Source organism: Neospora caninum, chromosome XI (genome assembly GCF_000208865.1).
Source record: "Neospora caninum Liverpool complete genome, chromosome XI".
In the NCBI taxonomy this organism is placed as follows: Eukaryota; Apicomplexa; class Conoidasida; order Eucoccidiorida; family Sarcocystidae; genus Neospora; species Neospora caninum.
The window spans coordinates 4,338,943-4,362,157 of NC_018397.1; the positions used below are offsets into that span (position 1 = coordinate 4,338,943).

At 52.5% G+C, this 23,215-nt stretch overlaps 3 protein-coding genes across 3 annotated transcripts; all 3 read left to right on the forward strand.

The window, feature by feature from the left end:
• Positions 1-386: 386 nt before the first annotated feature.
• NCLIV_058120 (conserved hypothetical protein) lies at positions 387-4,612 on the forward strand (the record flags this gene model as incomplete). The annotated part of the gene is made up of 4 exons (XM_003885368.1): positions 387-2,552; positions 2,729-3,490; positions 3,841-3,905; positions 4,531-4,612. The coding sequence occupies 4 exons, from the start codon at positions 387-389 to the stop codon at positions 4,610-4,612; spliced, it is 3,075 nt and encodes a 1,024-aa protein (XP_003885417.1).
• Positions 4,613-8,740: 4,128 nt separating this feature from the next.
• On the forward strand, positions 8,741-14,311 carry NCLIV_058130 (conserved hypothetical protein; the record flags this gene model as incomplete). Its single annotated transcript, XM_003885369.1, has 7 exons — positions 8,741-9,331; positions 9,674-9,868; positions 10,978-11,112; positions 11,397-11,526; positions 11,902-12,019; positions 12,648-12,969; positions 13,553-14,311. The coding sequence occupies 7 exons, from the start codon at positions 8,741-8,743 to the stop codon at positions 14,309-14,311; spliced, it is 2,250 nt and encodes a 749-aa protein (XP_003885418.1).
• Positions 14,312-19,048: 4,737 nt separating this feature from the next.
• Positions 19,049-22,924, forward strand: NCLIV_058140 (conserved hypothetical protein; the record flags this gene model as incomplete). The annotated part of the gene is made up of 6 exons (XM_003885370.1): positions 19,049-19,172; positions 19,899-20,062; positions 20,570-20,739; positions 21,207-21,284; positions 21,674-22,161; positions 22,503-22,924. 6 exons carry the CDS (start codon positions 19,049-19,051, stop codon positions 22,922-22,924), a joined length of 1,446 nt encoding a protein of 481 aa, XP_003885419.1.
• Positions 22,925-23,215: the final 291 nt, after the last annotated feature.

Genomic DNA, 23,215 nt, shown 5'->3' on the forward strand with positions numbered 1-23,215 from the left:
GTCTTTCTCGCTATTATGTTACGGCACCGCCTACTTTTCTGAATTCGTCCTTTTCCGCCCGCTCTCCCCAGCGTGTTTCTTCTCGGTTCCCCGTCCCAGATTCCTGTTTCTGCGTTCGTTCTTCATCCGCTCAAAGATTTTCTTCTCTTCATTCATGCAGCGATCAGAACGACGGCCACGGCACTTCTCATCGCGAGCAGCGCCCCTTGAAAGGGCAAGCGCGCTTTTCTCCTTTTTCTCCACTTTTGCCTCCCAACTGTTTTAGCGAACAAAAGAACGAAAATGTCTGCGGCTTCACACGACGTGGAGCCGCAGCTACTCAACCGGAGGTGACCAAACATACCGGGGTACCCACCGGAGACATGCCTTTCGAGGCTACCGCAGAAATGCAGTTCGAACCTAAAAGCACGTATGTGGAGAGAAGAGAAGACGGCCGAGCAGAAGGAAACAAAGGAGGGGAGACTGGACAAACGGCAGAGAAGGCAAAAGAAGAGACAAAAGAGCAATCACCAGAACGGTCGAATGCTCCTGACGGTGGTGATGGAGAAACGTGTTGGCAGAGATATCCAGAAGTGAAAAATCGAGTCCAGGGTTTTCTACGGAAGCTAAGGTATGATGCCGCTTTGGCAACCATCGTTGCAAACTACGGCCCTTGTTCACTCCCCAGTTCTTCATCTGCTCCGTCTCCGCTTCCGTCCACTCCATCTCACGCCTCTCTTTCGTCTTGCGAGTTTTTCTCCCTCTCCGATGGCTCCTTGCAGTCCTGCGCGTCTCTTGCAGACCGCCGGAGACAGGCGACTGCTCAGCTCTTTAATCGCGTCATCCAAACCTGTGCCTTCCACGCGACACTTCCGATCTTGGTGAAGACCTTTTGTTTCTTCCTCCCCTCGCCGCTAGTGCAAGACGCAGTCCAGGAGCTGCGGGAATCAAGACAGGAGACGCGAGGAAGTCGCACTGGGGAACAGTCAGAGCGCGAGCAAGGAAATCTTGCAAGTTCCGCGGTAGAAGATGCCAAAAGAGCTAGACCGGAAAATGCGAGTGGTGTTGTGTTGAGGGACGGAGAGGGCGGAACGGTGAAGGTGGCATGGCAGAACGAACAGGGGAAGCAAGCGCAATGTTCAGGAAAAGACCACTCGTTCCAGTTCAAAGATCGAAAAAGTGAAACAAACGGATCAAGACAGCCTCGTCCGGGGAAAGAACCCGTTACCGGCGCTCCAGAAGTAACAGGAGGGGGTAATGGCGGCTGCAGGGATTCAGGTGTCTCTAGAAGCGAGGTGTATGGACACCCCACAGATGAGAGGGAGAAAGCCATTGGTCGTCAGGTTTCCGCCTGTGGGCGGAACCCGGTCTTTTTCCGGGCCCTTGTGAAGGCCTTTGACCACTTCACGCGCATTTTGGACTCAGACAGGTGGCTTCTCTCTCCTGAATATGAGAATCTGCTCGCTTTCTGGAGACGCCAAAGAGAGGGAGCAGGAGACAGGACTCGAGGGTGTGCGGGCTCCGCCAAGAAAGATCTTGCAACCGTGCACGAACAGGATTTTCGGAAACGGCCCAGCCCTCGAGTGTCCTCGTTCCAACCCATTTCCTCGTGGTCTCTGGCAGACTCACAACAGACCGAGAGGGTCGGGAACAACTTTCTGAACGGGGAAATCGACGAGGGGTTGCCGGCGCTGGAGCTGAGCGTGGACCGTGCAAACCGCCGGGAGCTGGCCACGTCTCTGCTGAAGTTTTTGATGGAGGCTCCTCTCTCTGCGGCTGTACCCCCACCTGCGTCTTCCTCTTCTGGAATAGAGGAGTCGCAAATCGTGGAAGGCGCAAGCAATGACGACCTCTCGCGTTCATCCTCAGCGCCTGTCAGGCCTTCGTCCGGTGATGGCCTCGAGGAAAAGGGAACGAAAGAGAAAGCACAGACAGATCTCCTGTCTCTCTTCCCATTCCTGGAGGACGCTGCCGAGGTCCGAGCCGGCCAGTTTGGCCGAGAGCTAAAGAAACGAAGACTTCGGCGGTGCTGGGAATTGCTGGACGAGGCAGGGCGCCTGTGTAGACTCGAGGTGGATGTGACGGAAACGGAGAAGAGCACGCGAGAGGAACAGGTCGATGACGAGGAGGCAAGTGGTGGCGACAAGGTGAGGAAGGAAGGCGAGGCCGAGCGAGAGGAGCGAGACAAGAGGCGTGGAGAGGTCGAGAAAGACAAGAACACGAATGCCCCTTCCCCAAGTCGCGAGAACGATCGTTTCGCACAACCCAAGCAAGGGAAACCGAATCTTACGCTTCCTCTCGCATTCCGCGCATTTGCAAACGACGCAGAGACGCCCAAGGCAACACCTAGACATGAAGCTCTTGCTGCCCAGCGCTGCGTCTCCTCCAGTGGCCTCGGCTTCCAGGGAGACTCTCGTACTCACGTTCTTCTTCTTGGAGCCGCTATCGCAGCTGGACAAGTTGAAGAGGCCCGGAGACAGCTGAAGCTGATTGAGGAGAAAGCATATTTCCTTGAATTCCCAGCCCTCTCTGAAGAAAATGGAGAATACTGCGGAGCAAGCAAGTGGATTCAGGTACGTGAGAGAACAGACACCATCCGCAGGTGCTGTAAACAGGCGCAGAACCAGATGCTGTATGCCGTCATGCTTTCTGCTTATATTGCGACCCACGGGACAGCAGCGCCTGCCGTTTGGGGATTTCGTCTCTTGGCTCAGCTTGTGTTGCGTTTGTCTTTCGTGGTTTCTTGCAGGTCTTCCAGCCTTCCTTTCTGCGTCGCCTCCAAGCCGCTCGCCTCCTGCCGCTCGACGCACCAGCGAGCTCCGTTGTGAAGGAAATGCCCAGCGTTCCTGCGTCGGCAGAGAAACCCAGAGAACTCGGCGGCGCAAGGGACGGAGGAGAGGACGACTTACCGTCTGCGAGAGAGTCCTCCGAGGAGAGGAACCTGAAGAAGAGAGAATCGAAAGACGAGCGCCTCCTCGAGGTTTTATTCGCGGCTTTCCTTGAAGCTACACACCAGGCGGAACGATGCCCGAGAGACAAGCATCGCCACGGCGCTGCTCTGTTTAGGATCGGCAAACCGGACGACAAAACTGCGACTTTGGGCTCTTCTCTCTTGTCCACTCCATCTCCCTGTCCTGCTGGAGCGTCCCCCTCTCCTCTCGCGTCGTCTGCGTGTGCTGTGCCTTCCTCGGAATTCCGCCATTTTTCTTTCTCGCCGACCTGCCGGGGATCTCGGGTCCTCTGCGGGGGGCGCAACTTTGTACTCCATCGAGAGAAGAAGAAATCCTCGGAGGGCAAGGAGACACGGAGACGGAGGGCGGGTGAGTCAGGAGGGCAACAAATGCGGCAAGACGACAGCGGAGACGCCTCAGGCAAGGTGGAGAGGGCGGGGCAGCAGAATCGAGGGGTAGAGAGTGGAGAGACGGAGACAGGCGGGAAGAAGAGCAAGGAACGGGCGAAAAAGAAGCTAGAATCCCTCGTTGTCCACGCGGAGGTCGATTGCCTATCGCAGGTAAGGCGAACAGGGACTGTAGGTCTTGTAGTTCCACTAGGGAACAGAGCCAAGACACCTAGAATGAGGCATCAGTCGCCCTTTTCACCCTTCTCCCCCCTCTCCTTAATCTTGCTCGACTGGTAGGGGAAAAGCGGCAGATGAAGGGCACCTCAGTTGCCGTATTGCAGGACAGTTCTCGTGTAAGAAGTCGCACATGACAGCTGGTCTCGTCGAGTGTAAAAACCGTTCTCGTTCCCACATGAAAGAGGCCCCGCTCCACCTTTTGAATGCCAGTACACTGTTCTCAGCTCGCTCTCTCATCTGCTTCTTCATTCCTCTTATGCCGCTTTGCTCCACTTTCTCTTCAGCTTCCACCGGAGGCTACGCAAGGCGTCGCGGTATGCATCGTTGAGCTCGACTCCCCAGGTCTCGGGTATGAGGCATCTCACCCTTGCCCCATGTGTCTGCAAGCTCTTCAGAAGCGGGGAGTTTCCCACGCATTTTTCACTACGCCACTGGGGCTTAGAGCCTCAGCAATTCGGATCGACGACAGGGTGGCGACGCGGTAAAAAACGATACAGAGAAGAACACATGCTGCACTCTTACACGGAAACCTCTTGAACAGCGCAAACTGCAGCCACACACGGATGGCTTATAGTCCAAACCCGGAAACGAACGCGATGCATCGTGCACATCTCTACGTGTAGATCCGTGTACTCATATATGTATATATATATATATATATATATTTGTACGCAAATGCACACAAATAGAAATGTGATTGTCACATTATGCACTTTGTTCAGCTCCCTCTTCCGCAGTCGTCGGTTATTCATGTATGAAACGTACATATGTGTAGCGAATCGCATGATGGGGACGTTTTTTCAGCGATCACGGAGGATAGCGTGGGTAGCTGTCTCATGTTCCGTAGAGTTGTGACTCGTTGCTGCAGTGACTGTGTGCACCTGGTACTCTTCAAGCATTTCATGCAGAGGAAGCTGAGAAATTTCATAGAACGGCACGTGAACACACAACTGGATTTTTGTCGGTTTTTGCAGGCCCACACCCGCTCCTTTGGCCTTCGTCGAGGAGATTCTGGCGGCGCGCAAGGATAACAAAAAAGAGGATACAATGAAGTAGAGGAATGTAGAGAAACGCTTTTAGCCGCGTGGCTTTTTGGCCTCGTTATTTCTCTTGATGCCGTTGTCACACACAGGCCGAGGGTGCTACCACACTCGGGCGCGCTTCTTCCTTTCCCTTCTTTCTTTAGCTTCTATCTGTTTGTTTTTTCCGAGAGGAGACAGTCATACACGAAGACTGAGCGGCAGCGACAACTGCTACAGAAAGCGGAAGTGAATTTGATAGAATACACGCAAGCTTGACAGGACCTGGTTGTCTTTTACCCAAGGTCGACCACCGGACTGTGTTGAGCCACCTTTTTCCTCAGAAGCGTCCGTTGAGGACATTCACAGGCAGGTTTCTTCGATTCGTCCAAATGGCATCGCGTGTCTTTCTTCGTTCGAGACCAATCCATACTGCCCACACGCTAAAAAGCGTGAGGCGCTCAAGCAGAGAGCCACCGGATCCAAGTTCTAGTGTACTTTTCATGACCATCGTGCTAAGTGCATTAAGTATAGTGGTGTCCAGCATATATTTAAAAAACCATGCGCTCATTGTAATTTGTAGTTTAAGTGGAAGCTGAAGGACGGAATCGTTATTAAGCGCCACTGGTTTAGATCTTGAATGTCTTTGTTTACCGGATCTGCGTGCCTGCCATTCAAGACAAGCAACGACCGAGCTGAGGGAAATTTGATTAGTGACTTTCACTGTTAGTCGGAGGGGGAGTATCGGTTATTTCGAAGAGAAGGCATGTGCTGCCGCGTCATGTTTGCGGTGTACATACACCTTCGTGTGCGTCTTCATGGTGAATCAAAAACACGCAGAAGAACCAGGAAATTCGATAACTTCTCTGGCTTAGAGTATCCACAAGGGAACCTAAAGTGCGGACAGCCTCTTTCGCCAGGAGGGAAAGCTGCGCATGAGAGACTGATTGAACCCGAATTGAAAACAGTGGCTTCAGCACTAGTTTTTTCTGAACAATTCTCTATCGGAACGCTGCCTCTTAGCTACCAAGGCATGGCCGCTGCTCCTACACCACGCATTGCCTGTTCGTAGTTGACCTCTTACCGGAGCCAAGATTGCCAAGCGAGCTTGCTGTATTGAATGAATGTGTGGCATTTGCTGACAGAAATGCTTTCCTCAGCAGGCACTATCTGAATCCTTCTGTGATACCTACTTCCCCGGGGGCTTAGGAATACAACTGTACGTTCGACGCGCCGCATGGTTGGTGCGCTGACTCTCTTAGCACCATGGAAAGTACTAGAGAGGGCTGCTACATGAAACGTCCAGATTGCGTTCGTGCCTTCCGGGGGACTTCGTTGCCTGACTTTCGTAGTTTTTGTAGAGGAAGCTGCGAAAACCGTGCAGCTGTATTATGTGGGAGAGAGAGCCCTGTCTATCTAGCTCCATGCAGATATTGAATCCAGAGTGACAGTGGTAGGGAGAGAAAAAACAGATCGTTACGAACAACAGGAGTCTCGCGGTACCGAGCCGAAATGTGAGGCACACTTCCCCTGCGATCATGAGAGGTCCACACACGCGAACCCACCCTACGTCTTCGATTCCAGCAGTAGGAGAATGACACTTTCCAAGAAAGAAAGAAGAACGCTTTTCCTCTGAGGTACAAAGTCTCCAAGTTGGTCGGTTTCCTTTCAAGGCGCTCTAGTATGCGTTCCTCTCGTTTCCTTGTGGCTCACTTGCCCGTCTAGGGACGATATGAGTCTGGCGAGCACACTCGTGTTTGTGTGGCTCCAAAGTAGCCTTCTACGCGCTCCTTACCCAACCCGGACTCGCACATCCATGTTATCCGGTGAAACACATCCAAATTCTTTCAAGTCACTCTCTCTTTATCTACCCGTCTTCCAGAGGCTCTGTAAGGACGGCGAACATCAGCACGAGTACGGGTTTACCCTGGAACACAAAAGCCGTACCCTCGCTCTGTGCGCCAGGCTCGCTGCGTGCACACAGGACTCACGCAAAGCGTGCTTTTGTGGGCGTTGTCGTTCATCAGCCCTGGATGTCCCATGACCAGCTGCCGACTGCGCGTGCGTGCAGTGGATCCTCGAGCTGTGCATGCGTTCCGTGCTTGCGATGTCTCTCGGGTTCGTGTTGCCGTGTCTCATTTGAGCGAAGAAGTCTGACTCTGTTGTCTCGAGCTGGGAGTCATCCTGCTCTTCGTGAGAGCACTCGCTTATCACCGACTTCCTTCCTGTGGGCTTCAGTTGCTCACTCAATGCTCAATGCCCGTTTCTGTCGCCACCTTCTTGCATTTTATGTCTGTGTGCGTCGTGCGTCCCAGCCGAGCTGCTTGGCTTCGAAGCCTGCGCCGGCCTTCCGCGACCTCACCGTTCTGTGTCGTTCTCGTTCACGGGAAAACCTGTTGGGGACGTCGTTGCACTGCGAGTCAAAAGAATGTCATAAGCGGCAGAGGACAAAGATGGAGCGGCTTGCGCCCGTCGTAGTCGTGCTTCTCCGTGGACGAGCCGTCGCTCTTCCGGCTCCTCCTCTCTTCGCTCTTGGTCGTCATCCGTTTCTGAAAAGAGTGGCGCCAACTGATCGCGAGACAACATCTCGACAGAAATTGAAGATACGGTCGCACTTGTATACTTGATCTCTCTTCGCTGTTTTTTCTTTTAGCCTTTTCGTCTCAAAAAAATTCGACGTCTGTCACGGCCACTGGCCAACCGTTCGTGAGTCGTCATACGCCTTTAGTCCTTTACGCTGCTGTGTGTTCTGGAGGCAGCACTACCCTGATTCGCTGGCGACCAAGTACAAACGAGAGCGCTCTGAAGACTCCTGCGCTTTCCGTGTTTTCTCCTGCTCTCGCGTGCAGTCTCTACGTTCGTTTCTTCCCGACCACTGACTTCACTTCTCACTTTTGTGTGTTAAAGACAATCCTCACGCGTCACCAAAGAAATGCCATCACTCCCCGTTCATCGTTATCTTGACACCTTCCATGCTCTCTGGGCTGAACTCTGGCCAGAAAGAGACGGCGCGGTGCTCAACTGAACGAAGGAGTGAAACTCCTGGCTCCTACAGGGGAACTTGGTTTCGCAGCGACGTGGAGAATAGCAGCTCGTGCCTTTTTCTAGTCGCCGTTCCAGCATTTTTTTCCGCAGCAAAGAATCTTTTTCCCCTCGTTCTTGTGTCCGATTCCAAACATTCGCGTGGGATGTAAACCTCAGCCCAGCCAAGGTAAATGCGCATGGTGTGAGAGCAAAATGCGAGCCAGGCGGAAGAGCTCCACTTCCTCCCCGTTCCTGACAGTTCGTTTGCCTTCATTGACTTAGATGACACTCTTGATTCCGAACCTCGTTCCTCGCTGCCGAAGCGCCATTGTAAGGCACTTCCGCGAAGGAGGCGTTCCGACCGTTTCCCATCCACGAGCGATTGACGTCCATCGTTTGTTCTTTCTTGTACCTTATAAAGGGAACGGATGGATATGCCCAGTCGACAAAGATGAGGTGGCGTTGTGCCTGTCTCTTCCACTATCTGTTTCCATGCATAGCAGATCGTCCTGTTTTCTCTGTTTTCTTGTCAACTGAGCCGCACACGCTAGAGGAAACTCAGAGACGACTGGCGTTAAGTGCGACTGGAGGGACACGGTCTCCGATTTCCATTTTCTGTCTCCCCTTCTGAGACGGCTTCGACGCCGGTCCCCCCTCTCCCCCCTTCTCTTCTAGTCGACCTACAGAGAGCACCTTGCGTGTGTGCAGTCAAGCACCGTGGGGTGACTAGCGCCCTGTTTGCTTCGGAAAAACGCGAAGGCCTTTTCCTTTACGCACCCGCTGGACCACCTTGATCCCCGTGTATGGATGCCGCGCAAATTCGCCTTCCCCTCTGGCCTCTCCGCGAGAACGAGAGAGACACAGAAGAACAGAGAACCCCAGAAGAAGCAGGGCGAACAGGGTGGAGGTTATCGCTCTTCCTTGTTCCAAGGGGGACAACGCTTCTTCCTCTCTTCCTCGTGTTTTTGAGTCCTCTTTGAAGCCGAACCAAAATCAAACACGACACTAGTGGAAGTGCGTGCCGAGTTGCGTTCTCCGCGTGTTCCTGCCGTTTTCTTCGAGACTCGAAGCCCCTCTGACTGTGCAAACTCGAGCTGCCCAGTACAGAGGCGGGACCGCGTCTAAGACGCTCCTCGCAAGCATGTGGCAACTCGGCATCGCCCTCGCGTCTGTCGCCTCCCTTTCTGGAGCCGTGGGCGACGCCTTGGTCCGTCTGTCGTTTGTCGTGGAGGAGAAGAGACTCACGAGTCACCGTCGGGAAGCGAACAGAAGACAAAAGGGGGGAAACGAAGAAGAAGCAGAAGGAGCGAAGGGGGCCATTCCGTCGGAGAAGGCAAGGGTAGGAGAGGCAGAGGGAGCTCGATCGAGCCGAGCGAAGAAGAAAACGATTTTTTCTCTTCAGGAACCTGCCTCGAGGTCTTCTCCAGACAGGAGCCGGACCTCCAGCGATGTTTTCAGAGGCAGCGAGGGGCGCGAAAGAGGTGGAGACAAAAGAGGGACCGTGCAGCATGCGGAAGATAGGAAAGCGACTCACTCGCTGAACGCGGGGTCTTCAACCGGGAAACGCCCGCTGTATCTGCGACCTCTGTGGCTCATCGGAATGTGTCTGGGGACAGTGATCAATTCCCTGCTCTCTATCGTCAGTCTCGACTTTGCGAGTGCTGCAGTCATCACGCCGTTTGCGGGGCTCCACATCTTCTGGAATGTCATTCTCTCGCGCTTCGTCCTCCAAGTGAGACAAACCAAACTTCGATCAAGTCTCTCCCAAGTCCCACCCTCGCGAATGACAGGACATCCATATGAATGTATATATATGTATATATATTTTAGGAATTACATGCAAATTGTATTTGTGTACGTGTATGCATTATGTGCACACATACATGTACAAAGATATGCACAACACAGATGGTTTTTTCGTCGGCCGAAATGACACTGGGAGTGCACTCAAACGTACTAGTCAGATGGAACTGTCGTGCAAGTTGTGTCTCTTCCTTTCGCAGGAAAAGCGCGGCCACTTAGATTTGGCGTCGAAAGGCCTTCTGTTTCTGTGTTCCTCTCTGCATGTTTTTAGGAACGAGTACTGCTGCAGCATTACGTGGGGAGCGCGTTGATTCTCCTAGGTCTCCTTCTGGTGTTATGTTTCGGTGTCCATACACCCCCGCCCCTGTCTCTGGAGCAGCTGTTACAGCTTTACTCGCAGAACACGTGCCTGCTCTACTTCTCCGCGTCGATCCTCGGCATCGCCTTCTGCGTGTACGTCGCCATTGTAGGCCGGGACTGTTCAGAAAACGCGTCTTTCTCCGCCTCGGCCACTTCCCACGCACCTACCAGACGCAAAAACGGAGCTCTCGAGCTCCACGTGCTCGCATCTAGGTTCTCTTTCTCGTCCTCCCCTCAACCTTCCGCCTGCTCGGTGCGCAGCGAACCCGACAGCGAGAAGACTTCTCGTCCTTCCTGTCCTCCTTCCGCAGTCCCGAGGTCGGTGGTCTGTCTTCCTCTTGACGCCTCTCCGAACGGTGTGCTACATCCTGCCCCGCCTCCTCTTCCTTCCTTTCCGCCGTCGCCTCCCCCTTCGTCTCTGCCTGCTCTCGGCGAGAGGCAGCCGAGGGCTCTCTTGTGGGAAGCGGAACGGGAGAGAGAATTCTCGGAGCGAGAAAAAGAGCCCGACCGAAGTGGAGAAGACCCTCGCAGCGAGACGAGCCGACAGTTCCCGCCTAGACAGCCACGAGAGGCAGGCGACTGTCTCGCTCCTCGAGGGAACGGTTTCCCGCTTGCGCACGCCACAGCGGGCTCCGAGGGAGAGAGAAGCGCCGGGAAATCGCGTTTGGGTGAAAGCCAAGACGACACACATTCCCCGGAGACTTCCAGCGCCAGAGAGCTGTGCGCGTTGGTCCCCGCTTCGGCCTTGACAGCGAAATATCGAGGGAGAGAGAAAGAAGGCTATCTCAGGACCGTGGAACAATGTAGGAAGTTGGTGAAGCCTGGATCTGTGCTCAACGATGAAAACCAAGTTGTCTCTTCTCACCTGCGTTTCCCCGCTCCCTTCCGAAGATTCTGCACAGCAGCAGTCAGTGGCCTCTGCGGCGGCAACACGAACGTCCTGATGGAGCACGTGATGAAGGTACGAGGACCAGACTGATTCTTGGCGGTTTCTGTTTTACTATAAGCGGGAAATCCGCCAACTCATGCGTTCCCGTTGGGGTCGACCTCGCTTATTCAAGTCTCCTGCACCGTTAAATAAAGCTGTGCAGAGTCTGCCGCTGAGGAATTTTTGTCGTGCTTTGTTGGCGTTGTGGCGTGGAGCCCAGGAAACGCCCGGCAAGTCTCTCGCGTTATACCACTGTTTCGGTGCTTTCCCGGAAGTTTTGCGCGCAGGTGTGGCACGAGGAAACCTGGGGGCATCTGTGTCACTACAAGTTCTTCACGCTTCTCTTTCTCCTCGGCAGCATGGCTGTTGCCCAGTTGCTCTTCCTGAACGTCGGCCTCGCGCGCTACGAAGCGCTCTACGTGGTGAGGGAAGAAAGGCGCCCTCGGGCAGCCTCGAACGCGTGCTTGTTGATGGGTTGGGATGCTTCGTGGACACGAAAGGCGTCCATCTGCCGTGAAGATGACGCTTGAACACCTCGAAATCCGCAAAGGACGGCGGCCCCTAAGACGCCGGTCTTTCCGTGGTTGGGGATTCTCGGTTCTTGTGCGTCAGCGACGTCTTCCCTCCAGCGTCTTCAGGCGTTCTTGTCTTCTCTCTCCTTTCAGAGTTTTCGTGTGCTCTCCATCCTCTTTGTCCTTCTCTTCAGGTACCAACGACAATGAGCGTTTTAATTGTGAGCAGCTGCTTCGCTGAAATCGCGCTCTTTATCAACGTCCTTCATCTGCCGCAAACGGAGATCCTGCTTTTCGCGGGAGGATGCTTCTCCATTGTTGTAGGTAGGTCTCTTCGCTTGTATGAACCGCTGCCGTTTCCCTCTGCTTCGCACCTAAACATCTGCAAAGAAACCCGGAAAGAGCTGCTTTCCAAAGTGCGAGCGTCCTCTACTTTTTCTTCTCTGGCGGCTGGACGTACACTGGATCTGCATGCATCTGGACTCCGTCTCATTCCTGTAGTTCTGTCTTCTCACCTTTGGACAAGACAGAGTCTTTTGTTGCCTTCTTCCGTGGCAAGCGTTGGGCTTTTCTTTCGGTCTCCTTTGTCGCCTTTGTTTCTCGGGATTCCCGGGTTTCCCTGCGTGGTGGCGATGCGCTTTCTTTCCGAAGGTGCACTCGGAGGCTCAGGGCGTCTCCGTTCTCGGTTTTCTCTCTCAGGAATTATGATCCTTTCGGGGGCGAGTGTCGAGAGACGCGAGGCGGACCGAGCAGGTGCAGGCGGTGGAGCCCCGGTCGACGTGGAAGGAGACGATTTCTCAGCTGTCGATGCATCGAGGTAAACTCTCGTCGTCTGAAAAAAAGACGCACCTGTTGTTGGCATGAGATCCTGATCCATTGGAATGGCGACCATGTGCAGATATGCACAAATATACACACACGCACTTGTGCATATATCCCCCTCATACATCAACATATGCCGTTCACATGCATATACCGATACATTCACATATATATATATATGTTTATTTATGTATATATATATATATACAAATAAATACACATCTATGTACATAAATACGAACATCTGTATAACTACCATACATGAGCATGTGTCTGCGTGTATGTTGTGCGGAAGACTTGGAAGATTTTCACAGGGCTCGTGGTAGTTTGTCGACGGTCACCACGTGCCTGAGTTGTAGGCTCCACAGCTGACTTGGCATACTGTGGTGTCGGCGGGAGAGGGTCGCGGCTTTTCAGGAGTATCTGGTGTGAAGAACAGCTCTTTCCGCCCTCTCTTTTCGGTCCCTCTCTCCCTACGTTTTCATTCATCTGCGTTCCAAGTCCCCGGTGCCCCCTTCCTCTTTCCTTCCATATCTTGATTTACCGGGTTCCTCGCACCCCTCGTCGTTCTTCTCCGTGGAATGCGTCTCCTCTCGTCGCTTCTTTGTGCCCACCTGTAGCAGAAGCTTGCGCCCAACTACTCGACATAACTGCACCTTTGTCCTCGAGCGCTCGCCGCAGCAATTCGAGAACGCGTTTGCAGCCTTAGAGATGCAAGCAGACGCGCCAGGGACGGCCCGTCGCCTCGCTCTGTCTTCCTCGCCTCCAGGCCCTGGCTCGTCGTACCCTTTGCCCCTCGGGGAAGAAGCGGCAGACGCGCGAGGCGAAACGCCGGAGGCTGCGGGTGACCAGACGGGAATCGCGTGCCGCACAAGGCAGGAGGGAGAGCGAAAGCAGGCGAGAGAAGGCCTCACCGCAGGGGAAACAGAGAGATCGAGAACCGAGGTTTGTCGGCAGTCAAAAGGGAGCAGACCGCACCCACGCGGACGAGAGACGGACAGTGGCAAAGAACAAACGTACAGTAAGTCTGATAAGATAGAACACACCGCAACGTACCTAGCATATATATACGTTGAGACAGAGAAAGAGGGCGCTGTACGCTGGATTAACTTCGAATTTCTTCCTCAAATATGTGTGTTTATGTGTAGGTGCTGCGGGGGGCGGTGTCTGTGGAGGTGTCTTCTTTTGGGATTATCCGAGCTCTTTGCCATCGTGAGACACAAACAGTTGACCGTGCTTTACTTTCGTGTGATGTCCGCCTGTTCCTGTGTTCTTCACTCTTCCTGTTCCTCGTCTTTTTCTGCGTTTCCGCTGCGATTCTCCGTGCTGTCGACTGCCTCTGTGGCGTCGTCGCGCGTCTCCGAATTTCGATTTTCTTGTCTCTTCTCCAGAAACGCCCTCAGCCCCGGCTACGCCGCCTCGTTCACGTGGTGCGGAAGCGTCATCTCGTTTCTTTGCTGTCTCCGCAGCGTCGGTGGCTTCGTCTCTCCTGCCGCGGTGCTTTCTTCGTTCCGCGTGGAGTTTGCAGACTTCCCGCTCTTCCCCGAATCGACGGAGAAAAGGACACGGCTACGCATTCTTGACTGGAGAACCGCCTTTGTCTGAGGAAGACGGGCGCGAGGCGAGTCGACAGGCCTCCGAGATGTCGACGCGGGCTGTCTCTTCCGCGTCTCTCGAGACGAGGAGCTACTCGGAGAGCAGGCCGGAAGCAGAAGGAAACCATGTAGACGCAAGTCCGTCTCCGTTTTCGACGCGAGACAGAAAGTGGGAGAATCCCCACTTGCTACTCGCAGTGAGCAATACGCTTCGGGAGTACGCGGAGCACAGAGACGCCGCGCGCGGGGTGTCTGCGGACGAGGCCCGCCATGCGGATTCAGGGTTTTGCGAGGAATTCGATTTTGCGCGCGAGAGAAGGGGCGAGAGAGGAAACAGCGCCGAGTCCGACAGCGGGAACTCGCGAGAGAGTGAGTCCCCGCCCAGCACACCGGATCTCCTGGAAAAAAATCTGCTGTACAGGAGAGGACGAGGAGAGAAAGAGGGAGAGAGCGAGAGGCGGTTGCTGGAGAGGACCAGTGGCACGGTTCTAGCTTCTCGCCCCGCCAGAATGCAGGAGGTGAACATTTGCTTCGTAGATGAAGGAGACGGAGACGCGACATACGAGAGACGTTTCTTGACTCCCGCTGGGGCAGCCGAAGCCGCGCACTCCGCAGCGAGGGAGAAGGCCGGGCGGGACACGAGAAACCGGAGCAACGTTATGGAGGACCAGAATGGAAAACTGGAGACCTAGGACCGCGGGGGGACACAGAAAAAGAAAAAGAGAGAAGGCTGGGGAGGAGTCAATGTGAACAAGGGGCGGTTCGCGACCAGAAAAGGGTAGGGAAGGTGCGAGAAGTCAAGCCGCCACATCCTGAGCAAAAAGCGGAAACAGCACGATGGCAATGAGAAAGAAAGCCCTTTCGAAATGTGTTTCTTCCTGCTTCCCTCTGTGCGAGAGAGTCAGGTCCACAGCCGTTCCAGCTGCGGGAGAACTCGCGGTTTACGGCGGTGACAAACGCAGTCTCCGATTAGTGAGGGCCAGGAACCTTCGGCCGGAGATGTGGAACTGCTGCCGTGCGGCAGTGCAACAGCTTGAAGGCATCCCACTTTAGAGAACGGGTTTACTCATTTCTAGACCTACAGAGACAGAACGAAAGGGTCGCTAGCCAGAGATATAGATATCTAGATAGTTACGTGTGCATCATATATCAATATAGGAATTTATGGATCATAGAGTGGGTCTCGTAACGGTTTTGTCAATTTCACCGTTTCACTTGTGGACGGGAACGGCATACCAGGCAACTTGGCTAGGGAAGCAGTAGACAGGGAATTTGCGCCGTACGTGTGTGCCCACACAAATTTACATGCGCCGTTTTTCTATGCGTAGATGCCCTGAGGTTTGACAAGATCTCGTATTGTGCATTTATCTTAGTTTGTATACATCCGTGAATAAAATTATAGGTGTGTAGACGGGTATGTAACGCGAAAAGTGTACCTGTATAAGTTTGAATCGTAGAAAGCGGCACATGATACGGAAGGATCGTGTCAGTTTGCCCTTTTAATTGGTAGCTCATGGTATTGCCACGTGGTTTTTCCGCTTTTGACTCGTGATGGTTTTTCGTCAGATCTTCGCAACGATGGGAGCTCAGGGAACAGGAGATGACACGAGACAGCTCCGAAGCGTCTCTCCCATCGTCTGTAAACGCACATGCAACTACTTAGATGTTTATTCGGAAGTGTGTGGATATGCACAACATCACAGCGAGGAGGTCTCCTTGGAGGGATGTCCACATGCGTTTCGCTCGGTATATCTGTTGCCTTGCAAGCACCTCGTCGAGTTGCGGGGTCACAGTCTCACCAAATTGAGTTTTTTATGGGAACGTGGCAGCGCGCGCCCGCTTCGTGTGGTTTTTTCTGGGAGAGAGGCATGAAGAGAACCGGGCACTCAACCAAGGTCCACCTCGCGTTTTTCTCTGAATATTATCGCGGCTGCGTATCTCCTTCGTTTTTCTTCTCTTGTGTTGGCGTGAAACATCTCTCTCCACAACCAAGTGGATGTGATTAGCTACAAGTCCGTGGCCATCTGTTTGTTGAACGTACCCTATTCGGCGGGCAGAGACCAGTGCTCTTGACAAGGTGTTCATATCTTAAGGGGTCGTTGACCGATTTGCATCTGGTCACTGGAGGCCTTCGATAGTTGGAAGACCTGCCGGAAAACAGTGTTCTGTATTTCTTCAGTGTTGACTCGAAACAAAGCGTAGGGACAGGCCCTGCGTTATGCAGCAGCAGAGGGGTACCTAGAAACAGAGGCTCTCATCGGCATAGATATTTTTAGAGGGGGAAAGAGAAGCGATGGTGATACACAAATACGCCCTATGCATATAAATGAATATATATATATATATATATATGCATGCATATAGTCACTTTTTATCGAACGCATCAGCATAACTCTGTTTTCGAAACGAGGCCTGTTCGATTTTGGAATACGGCCTGTTCGAGTGCTATCAGCGAGCTGTTTCAGGTGTGTAAGCAACTTTAAGTTCACAGCACATCGGCGTCCCGCCCAGAGCAGGCAAAACGGGCGTTTTTTTCGCCGACTCTGGCGAATTCGGTTCAGTAGAAGCTGTTAGTATTCTCTGACGTTGCTTCTCGTTCAGACAATAGGAGTACAACTCCGCAACGCTGTGACAAATCTTTCCATGTGTGTGTGGAACGACATACGCGATGCGTTTTCCGTTCACTTTTGTTCCGGCCTCGAAATGATCCAGGGAGGAAATGTTCTCCTATGCGTCAAACACATCCAGCGCAGCAAACTTGAATCTGCCATAGCTGCCCATGCGTTTCTGGTTGGATCGAACAGAAGACGATACGCGCAAACAGGCGCACAATCAACGGCTCAGGTCTTCGAGGAAGCACTGACTACTCCACTCGCAGCATACAAGAGACGTTTCACCGGGGGCAAGAACACAGCCTTTCTCTCAACTTTTGTTCAGGAGAGAGTAGGGGTTCCGGACCTGTTCGTTTTCCCTTTTTTCTGCCGGGCAGAGAATTCGCGACTTCCACGTGGGAGGTGGGATGATTCTCCCTGCATGAACCGTCTTTCGCACCGCTTTGCTTAGACAAAAGCAGCGGGCAAAAACCTCGAGATGCCGCTTGAGATTTAGACGACGCGTCAGGAAGACTGGTGGAAAACACTCCCGTTCTCGTTTCTCACCACGAATGAACTGTGTCGTGGACTGCAGTTCGCCAACACTCACTTACCGGGGTCGTGTTATTGTCCTACTTGGAGTTTTGTGGGTTTTCCCACAAACGAGAAACACTGTATCTGTCACCACTTCGCAGAGCCGGTTCTCTGCATTTTTGGTGATTGTGCGAGTGCAACGGGGGGATAAGATCAGGAATTGTGAAGCAGGTCTATCATTTTCGTTGTCCAGGGCCATTACGGACAAAGGTTTTCGATCGGGGGGGGCGGCCATCCTAAACGTTCCATCTTACTTTCAGGGGTTGTTAACAGTTGACTTTCTTGCCAACTGTAACTTCCACAGGCATGGCCGTGAAGGAATTACCTCCCGCGTCTACAATGTTTGCCAGTCAACCATCGCTCGTCGCTTCGGCAAACTACTCCAATTGTGAAGTACTTCAGTATTTCCGGGTTAGAAACCCATTCAATTTGTGACATCAGCGACCCCTGACGAAACGAGGATCACCTTACGAAGTTCCACGTAACGCATCAGACGTCCCTGTTTCACGAAAGAGAAACAGGACACCTGCATCATTGAGGGTCGGTTGCTGATACGCCGACACAACCGGAAATATCGCTTCGGAAGGAACAACACCCGCCGACTTTGTGTCACCAAAACGAGCACGACATGCGAACATGACGCCTTCGGGAGGAGAATCATCGGTCCCTGGCACTCCTCTTCGAGAGCGTTCTCAGCCGTTTTTCGATTCAGAACGCGAGTTTCACGTCATTTTGTGGGGAGCGACTGGATTCGCTGGCCGGTAAGAAACGCTTCGGGGTAGAAACGGGGAGAGAGGGACGACACAGGGACTGAGGTCGGAGGCCGCGGAGCGCTTCCAAGGAACTGGACGCATAAGAGGAAAGGGATGCAAGGAGAGATGCAGAGAAATCAGACAAAAGCCAGGTTATCTGTGCGGCAAAAGCCTTGTTGGGTGGACCGAGACACTCTTTGACTCTGGTGAAAACGCGGTAGAACCTCTTCAGAACTGGACTGCTTAAGACAGATAAAAGTGTTGGATTTCAATATCCTACTACATTAAGGTTATTCCACATCGGTTATGTTCTAGGCCCAGCAGTGTTTCCTCGAGCCATTCTACATCGCATGGACGTCTTTCTTCTTCCCCGTTGCTTCATCCTTATTTCTACTATTAAATATGTGGGTGTATAGGTGCAGGCAGCTATCCGCCTGTCGGGATATACATATCTAAACATTTGCGTATCTGTGTATTCTTTCTGTTTCCAAATGGTCCAGAATTCAGTAGACAGATTTCCTCCTTGCCTCTCGTCTGCCCTCTAGTGTGCATTCCTGACATCAAATCATGGCATTCTTCCAGTAATTATCACTAGCTCCTCATCCTGGTCGGACCCTGAGCAAGTAGTTCGTCCCTTGGCGCAGTAGCTTTCTCTCCCTTTATTCGTGGACGGGTTTTTGTTTCCAGGTTTGCGGCAGAATACCTGGCCAGGCGCTACTTCACATGCGGAGTGCCTGTGCCGCCCTGTGCTATCTCTGGAAAAGAAGCATGCCCGACAAAGAGCCAACAAAAGTCGGAGAGGCTTTCCGGGCCCCTTCAGCCTCCTGTCGCCTTCCAGCTACGACCCCCTGTAGCGACACCTGGGGAGCACGGATCGAAGTTTTCATTGTTTGAACCAAATGACGCGCAGCAGCAGAGGCGAGGGCGCGAGGCACGAACGCGAGCAGAGGGAAAGGGGGGGGAAAGTACAGACGAACGAGAAAGGAGGCAGCAGATGGGACGGAATCTGACAGAGAAGAAAACCGACACAGTGCGAGGAAACGACGGAGAGACTGCGTCGGACGGACGCACGAAGTCGAAGCCATTGGAGAGAGAGGGCAATCAAGAGAAGGCAGGGAACACGAAAGCGCTTGGCGGGAAAAGTCGGCAGGAGCGCGGTGAGGACGCGGGACAGGTACCGAGAGGCAACGGAGAAGAAGAGAAGAAAGACGAAAAACAAGCAACGCAAGACGTGACAGAGACTGTGGAAGGAAAACCTGGCGAGGACGAACGAGGAGAGCAGACGAGAGAAGAAGCTGAGGAGGTTTGTTTCCTCGCGCACTCTGCGGTTCCCACCCTTCCGACTCGGAACTCTGGAAAGCCAATACGTTTTGCGTTTGCGGGCCGCTCTCTTCTTCGCCTCCGCAAACTGTTGAGAAATCTCGCAGATCGTCTCGGAGAAAACTGCATGCAAATTGAACTCCTGGTTGCGGACAGTTTAAACGAGGGAGAAATGGAAGATCTTTGTAGGCGGACGCGAGTTATCCTAAGCGCCTGCGGTCCCTACAAACTCTGTGGAGAGTCGCTTGTAAAAGCATGTGTCGCTGCCCGAACGCACTACTGCGATATTTCCGCAGGTGAGGAAGACGAATAACCGCAACTACGCACAAGAAATCGAAGTGAAACGAAGCTGTTACTTCTCTTCTTCCCTCAACTAACGCTTCGCTGGTATCTGCGCATATCTTCCCGGGTGCCCTTGGACTACAACGGCTCCTCACGTGAGAACTGTGGCCTGTGGAAGAGCAGCTTCCGTTCAGCTTCGCGTAGAGTGCTGACAGAGATTTTGGAAAACATTTCGTTGAAGAACGGTTCATTTGAAAACCTCGCTTGAAAGTTTGCCTTTCGTGTTCAGCCTGGGCCGGTCACTAGAAAAGTTAGGGGAAACGAGAGTTGTCGCGAGGCCGTCCGCGCTGAGAGGTCGCTTGTCTCACCTCGTTCACAGTTTTTGTCTCTTGCTCCTCAGAAAAGCCCTCCCCAGATGTTTCTAACTGCGGGTGCCTAGGGGAGTTCTACTCCGTTTCGTTTCCAGGACAGTATCACTGTTTTTCGCCCGTGGTGGGCTATTTGTCCGCGCGTCTTCACGTTTGTGCTTTTCGGCACGGTTAAGAAGCCTGGCTTCAGAAGTATTTGGAAGGTACTAGCATTCCAAAAAGGCTCTAAGGGAGTTGTTGTTCATCGGCTTCGAGATGTGTACCGTTTCCTTTTGTGCCCTGTGCCTCCTTCAAGGGGCGTTCCTGAGGCCCGAACTGGATTCCTGCATGTGCGTGCTTCGTCTCTTCTCTCTCGCATGCTGTCCTCTTCAGAGCTCTCCTACGTCGCTGACATGTCTTACAAATATGGGCAAGAAGCAGCTGCTCAAGGCTTAAAAATCGTATCCTTTTGCGGAATCGATTCACTCCCAAGTGACCTGGCGGTGACCCTCATTCAGAGGGAGGCGCTCCGTCGCCGACAAATGCCTTGTCATGAGGTTAGCAAATTCCCGTGGACGACTCCATATCCATCACTACACACATAACACCACTATGCAGATCTGTCCAGTCTACGTACAAAAGACTTAGGTCTTGGCACTTGCCCAATTATATATATATATATATATATATATATATATATATGCGCGCATAAAGATAGAGACAAGCAGTGATACATTCAGATACATACAAGCAGGTAGAGAGATGTACCTATATATACGTATACATATATAGAAATATCTATAGGTCGATATTCAAGTACGCGTGTTAATATAGAGACACGTCTGCACATACATTAGTAGATAATTCTACGGATCTATATGGATATAGTGCATGTGCCTGGGGCAGCACATGTACAGAAAAAACACGTACGTTTTCTTTGCTTGTTTCAGGAACAGACTACACCTTTACAACGAATGGGGGAGTCGACGTTGCGGTCATGATTCACAAACCACCATTTGTGGGATGTAAAGCAACAGTATGTTTTTGTTTCCCGTTTCGAACAGATCAAAACCGCCGTCACGGATTGCTTTGGAGGTTTCTCTGGAAGCGCGGTCGTAGGTCTCGGCAAGCTCTTCGAGGAGGGTGTGCTGTTTGATCCTTTCTTCTTGGTGAAGCATGCCACAGCTTCCCCACCTGCACATATCGACTGGCCCACTTTTACAAAACCACAAATGTGAGTTCGGCTGCACGGAAAGCAACATGCAGCCATACATGCATATACATCTCTACACACGCCTACATATGTGGCTATATATATATATATGTATACGCAGAACTAAGTATCCATACACTTTATATATATATATATATATATATATATATATATATGTAGATACCTGCATGTACACGAGTTCGTGCCCATAAAGCTAGGTTTCTGTTTATCGATATAGCAGTGTGTTTTTTTACTTCTCTCGTGTCCTATCTTTAGATGTGTGTATGACTGTAGCATGTGTGGACTCGCCCCCCCCCTGTCACCTAATTTGCCTCTCTGCGGATCTATGCCTGCTGTAGCTATATGGCTGTTGCAGCACTCTCGATCGACCTGTCGCGTCGTCCATCTAGCTCCACTTCCACGTAGAGACATCTACATTCTTCAGTTGCATGCTTCTAGTTTCCCTTCTCTTTCCGTTTTCTCTCAAGCTTCCTTGCCAGATACGACGAGGACTTTGGCTACTGCGCCTACAACGTTATGGCTCCGATCAACGAAAACGTCGTGCGGTGAGACTCCGCCAGAGAGTGACCTGCTGGCTTGGGAGCTTTCTTAAAGAGTGTTGTTTCAGAAAAATCAATTGGAAAGTGAGGGGCGGGAGCGCGCTTCATTCTGCGCGGCTCCTCAGGGCGCGCTGTCCTCTCAAAGAGAACAGGAAAATCGCACTTTAAGGTTTGGCGCAGGAAGAAAGGCACGCAAGCCGCGTCGTGGCGGTTTGCCTTATCATATCGAAAAAGAATGAACAGCCTCCAAAGTCTTTAGATTGTGAGATTTTAAAAGCGGAGTTGACGGGAGCTTCGGCAGCGGTTGAAAAGGACTCGAATGCACGTTTGACGCGACTTGCCTCCGTGCCCTTCGTCATCTGGTTTTCGTTTTCCACGTCCTGTTGAGGCTGCAGCTTCTCGACAGTGCTCCAAGGTCTCTATGCCCCCGGCAGCGCCCTCCGCGGCTGTAGATTTTCGTCAGGGAAAAGTTTCAGGCAATCTGCAGAAAGTTCTAACCCTTCTGTTTCTCCATCTCCGGCGGCGGGTGCCTCGTCCCCCCCAGCGGACGAAGAAACGGATAACGCGTCTGCTGTAGCTTCTTTCCTCGACGCAAAAGCCGAGGAAGAGAAACAGCCGGCAGCCGTTTCTTCTCCAGCTACAGAGAGAAAAAAGCAAACAGTCCCTGGAAAACAGACCTCGATGAACACGTCAGAAAATACGCACGAGTGTTCTATGTGCCGGCCGTATCCTACTTTCCTCCACTACTCCGAATGCGTGGCGCTAAGCTACGACATCATCTCGGCTTCCGTCGTCTCGCTCGTCACATTTATTCTCATGTTCCTTGCGACCTTCTCCTTCACCCGTGCTGCCCTCACAGCTATCAGGTTCTTTCCTAAGCCAGGTAAGGAGAAATCGCGGCAAACCGAATGACACAGCAGAGAGATGCCCAGGAGGTTATACAACTGTATGGAAGCACAAGGATGCAAATGTGCTTGCCTATCGATAGCTTTATCGTTTGTACGCACGCATCTGTGTGTATTCTACAGATTAGTGCTGAGCTTTTACTGACAAGACGAATATATGCACATAGACATGCATGCGTATATGCGTATACGCCTACATATACATTTATTTGTGCATGGGGCCATGGAGATACGACGCTCAAAATCCGTTTTCTCTTTTTCCTCTCGGTTCCAGCGGCCTCCTTAGTGTTTTCTTCTTTTCCTTCTTTTTCTGTCACAGGTGAAGGCCCGCCGCGTCAGTTCCTTGACAACGGCCATTTTGAAATAAAGGCAATTGGTCGCGTGCGGCCAGTGGCTTTGGTGCCTTCGACCGAAAGCGGCGAAGACTTGGAGGAAGCAAATAGCACAGGAGCTGTGGACGACGAAGACGACGAAGACAGTCAGAGGCGCCGCTACAATCGCCCGCACCATCAGCACAAAGAAACCGTCATTACCGTCACCATAGGCTCATCGTTTGGCGACCCAGGATACAAACAGACGGGGAAAATGCTCGTGGAAACGGGTCTCGCTATCGCCCTTCAGCTGCACGCATGCACCGACCTTTGCGGTGTATGTACACCTGCCTCTGGCGTCGGTGTCATACTCCAAGAGAGACTGGTGAAAGCAGGGATGACCATCGAGATGAAAACGAAACAATTTTAGAAAAATGTTGTCCAACACCTCGCAACACGCAGACGCACACTGTGCACAGCCAACAGATATACTGCCAAGCTTCAGGCTGGTCTCCATTCTCCTTCGTTGACTCACAAGCATCCGTACGGGGGGACAAAAACACCAGGAGAAGAAAGCAGGCTTTGACCTCTCTTTCCTTTCAAAACTCAAGCGTCTCCCTGGTGAATCTGTCTTCCACACACTGCAAGGAAGCCCGGGGTTCACGAGTTGCCGTGCCATGCAGACGCAAGTCTTGAAAATGCCCTGACGATCCAAACCGCG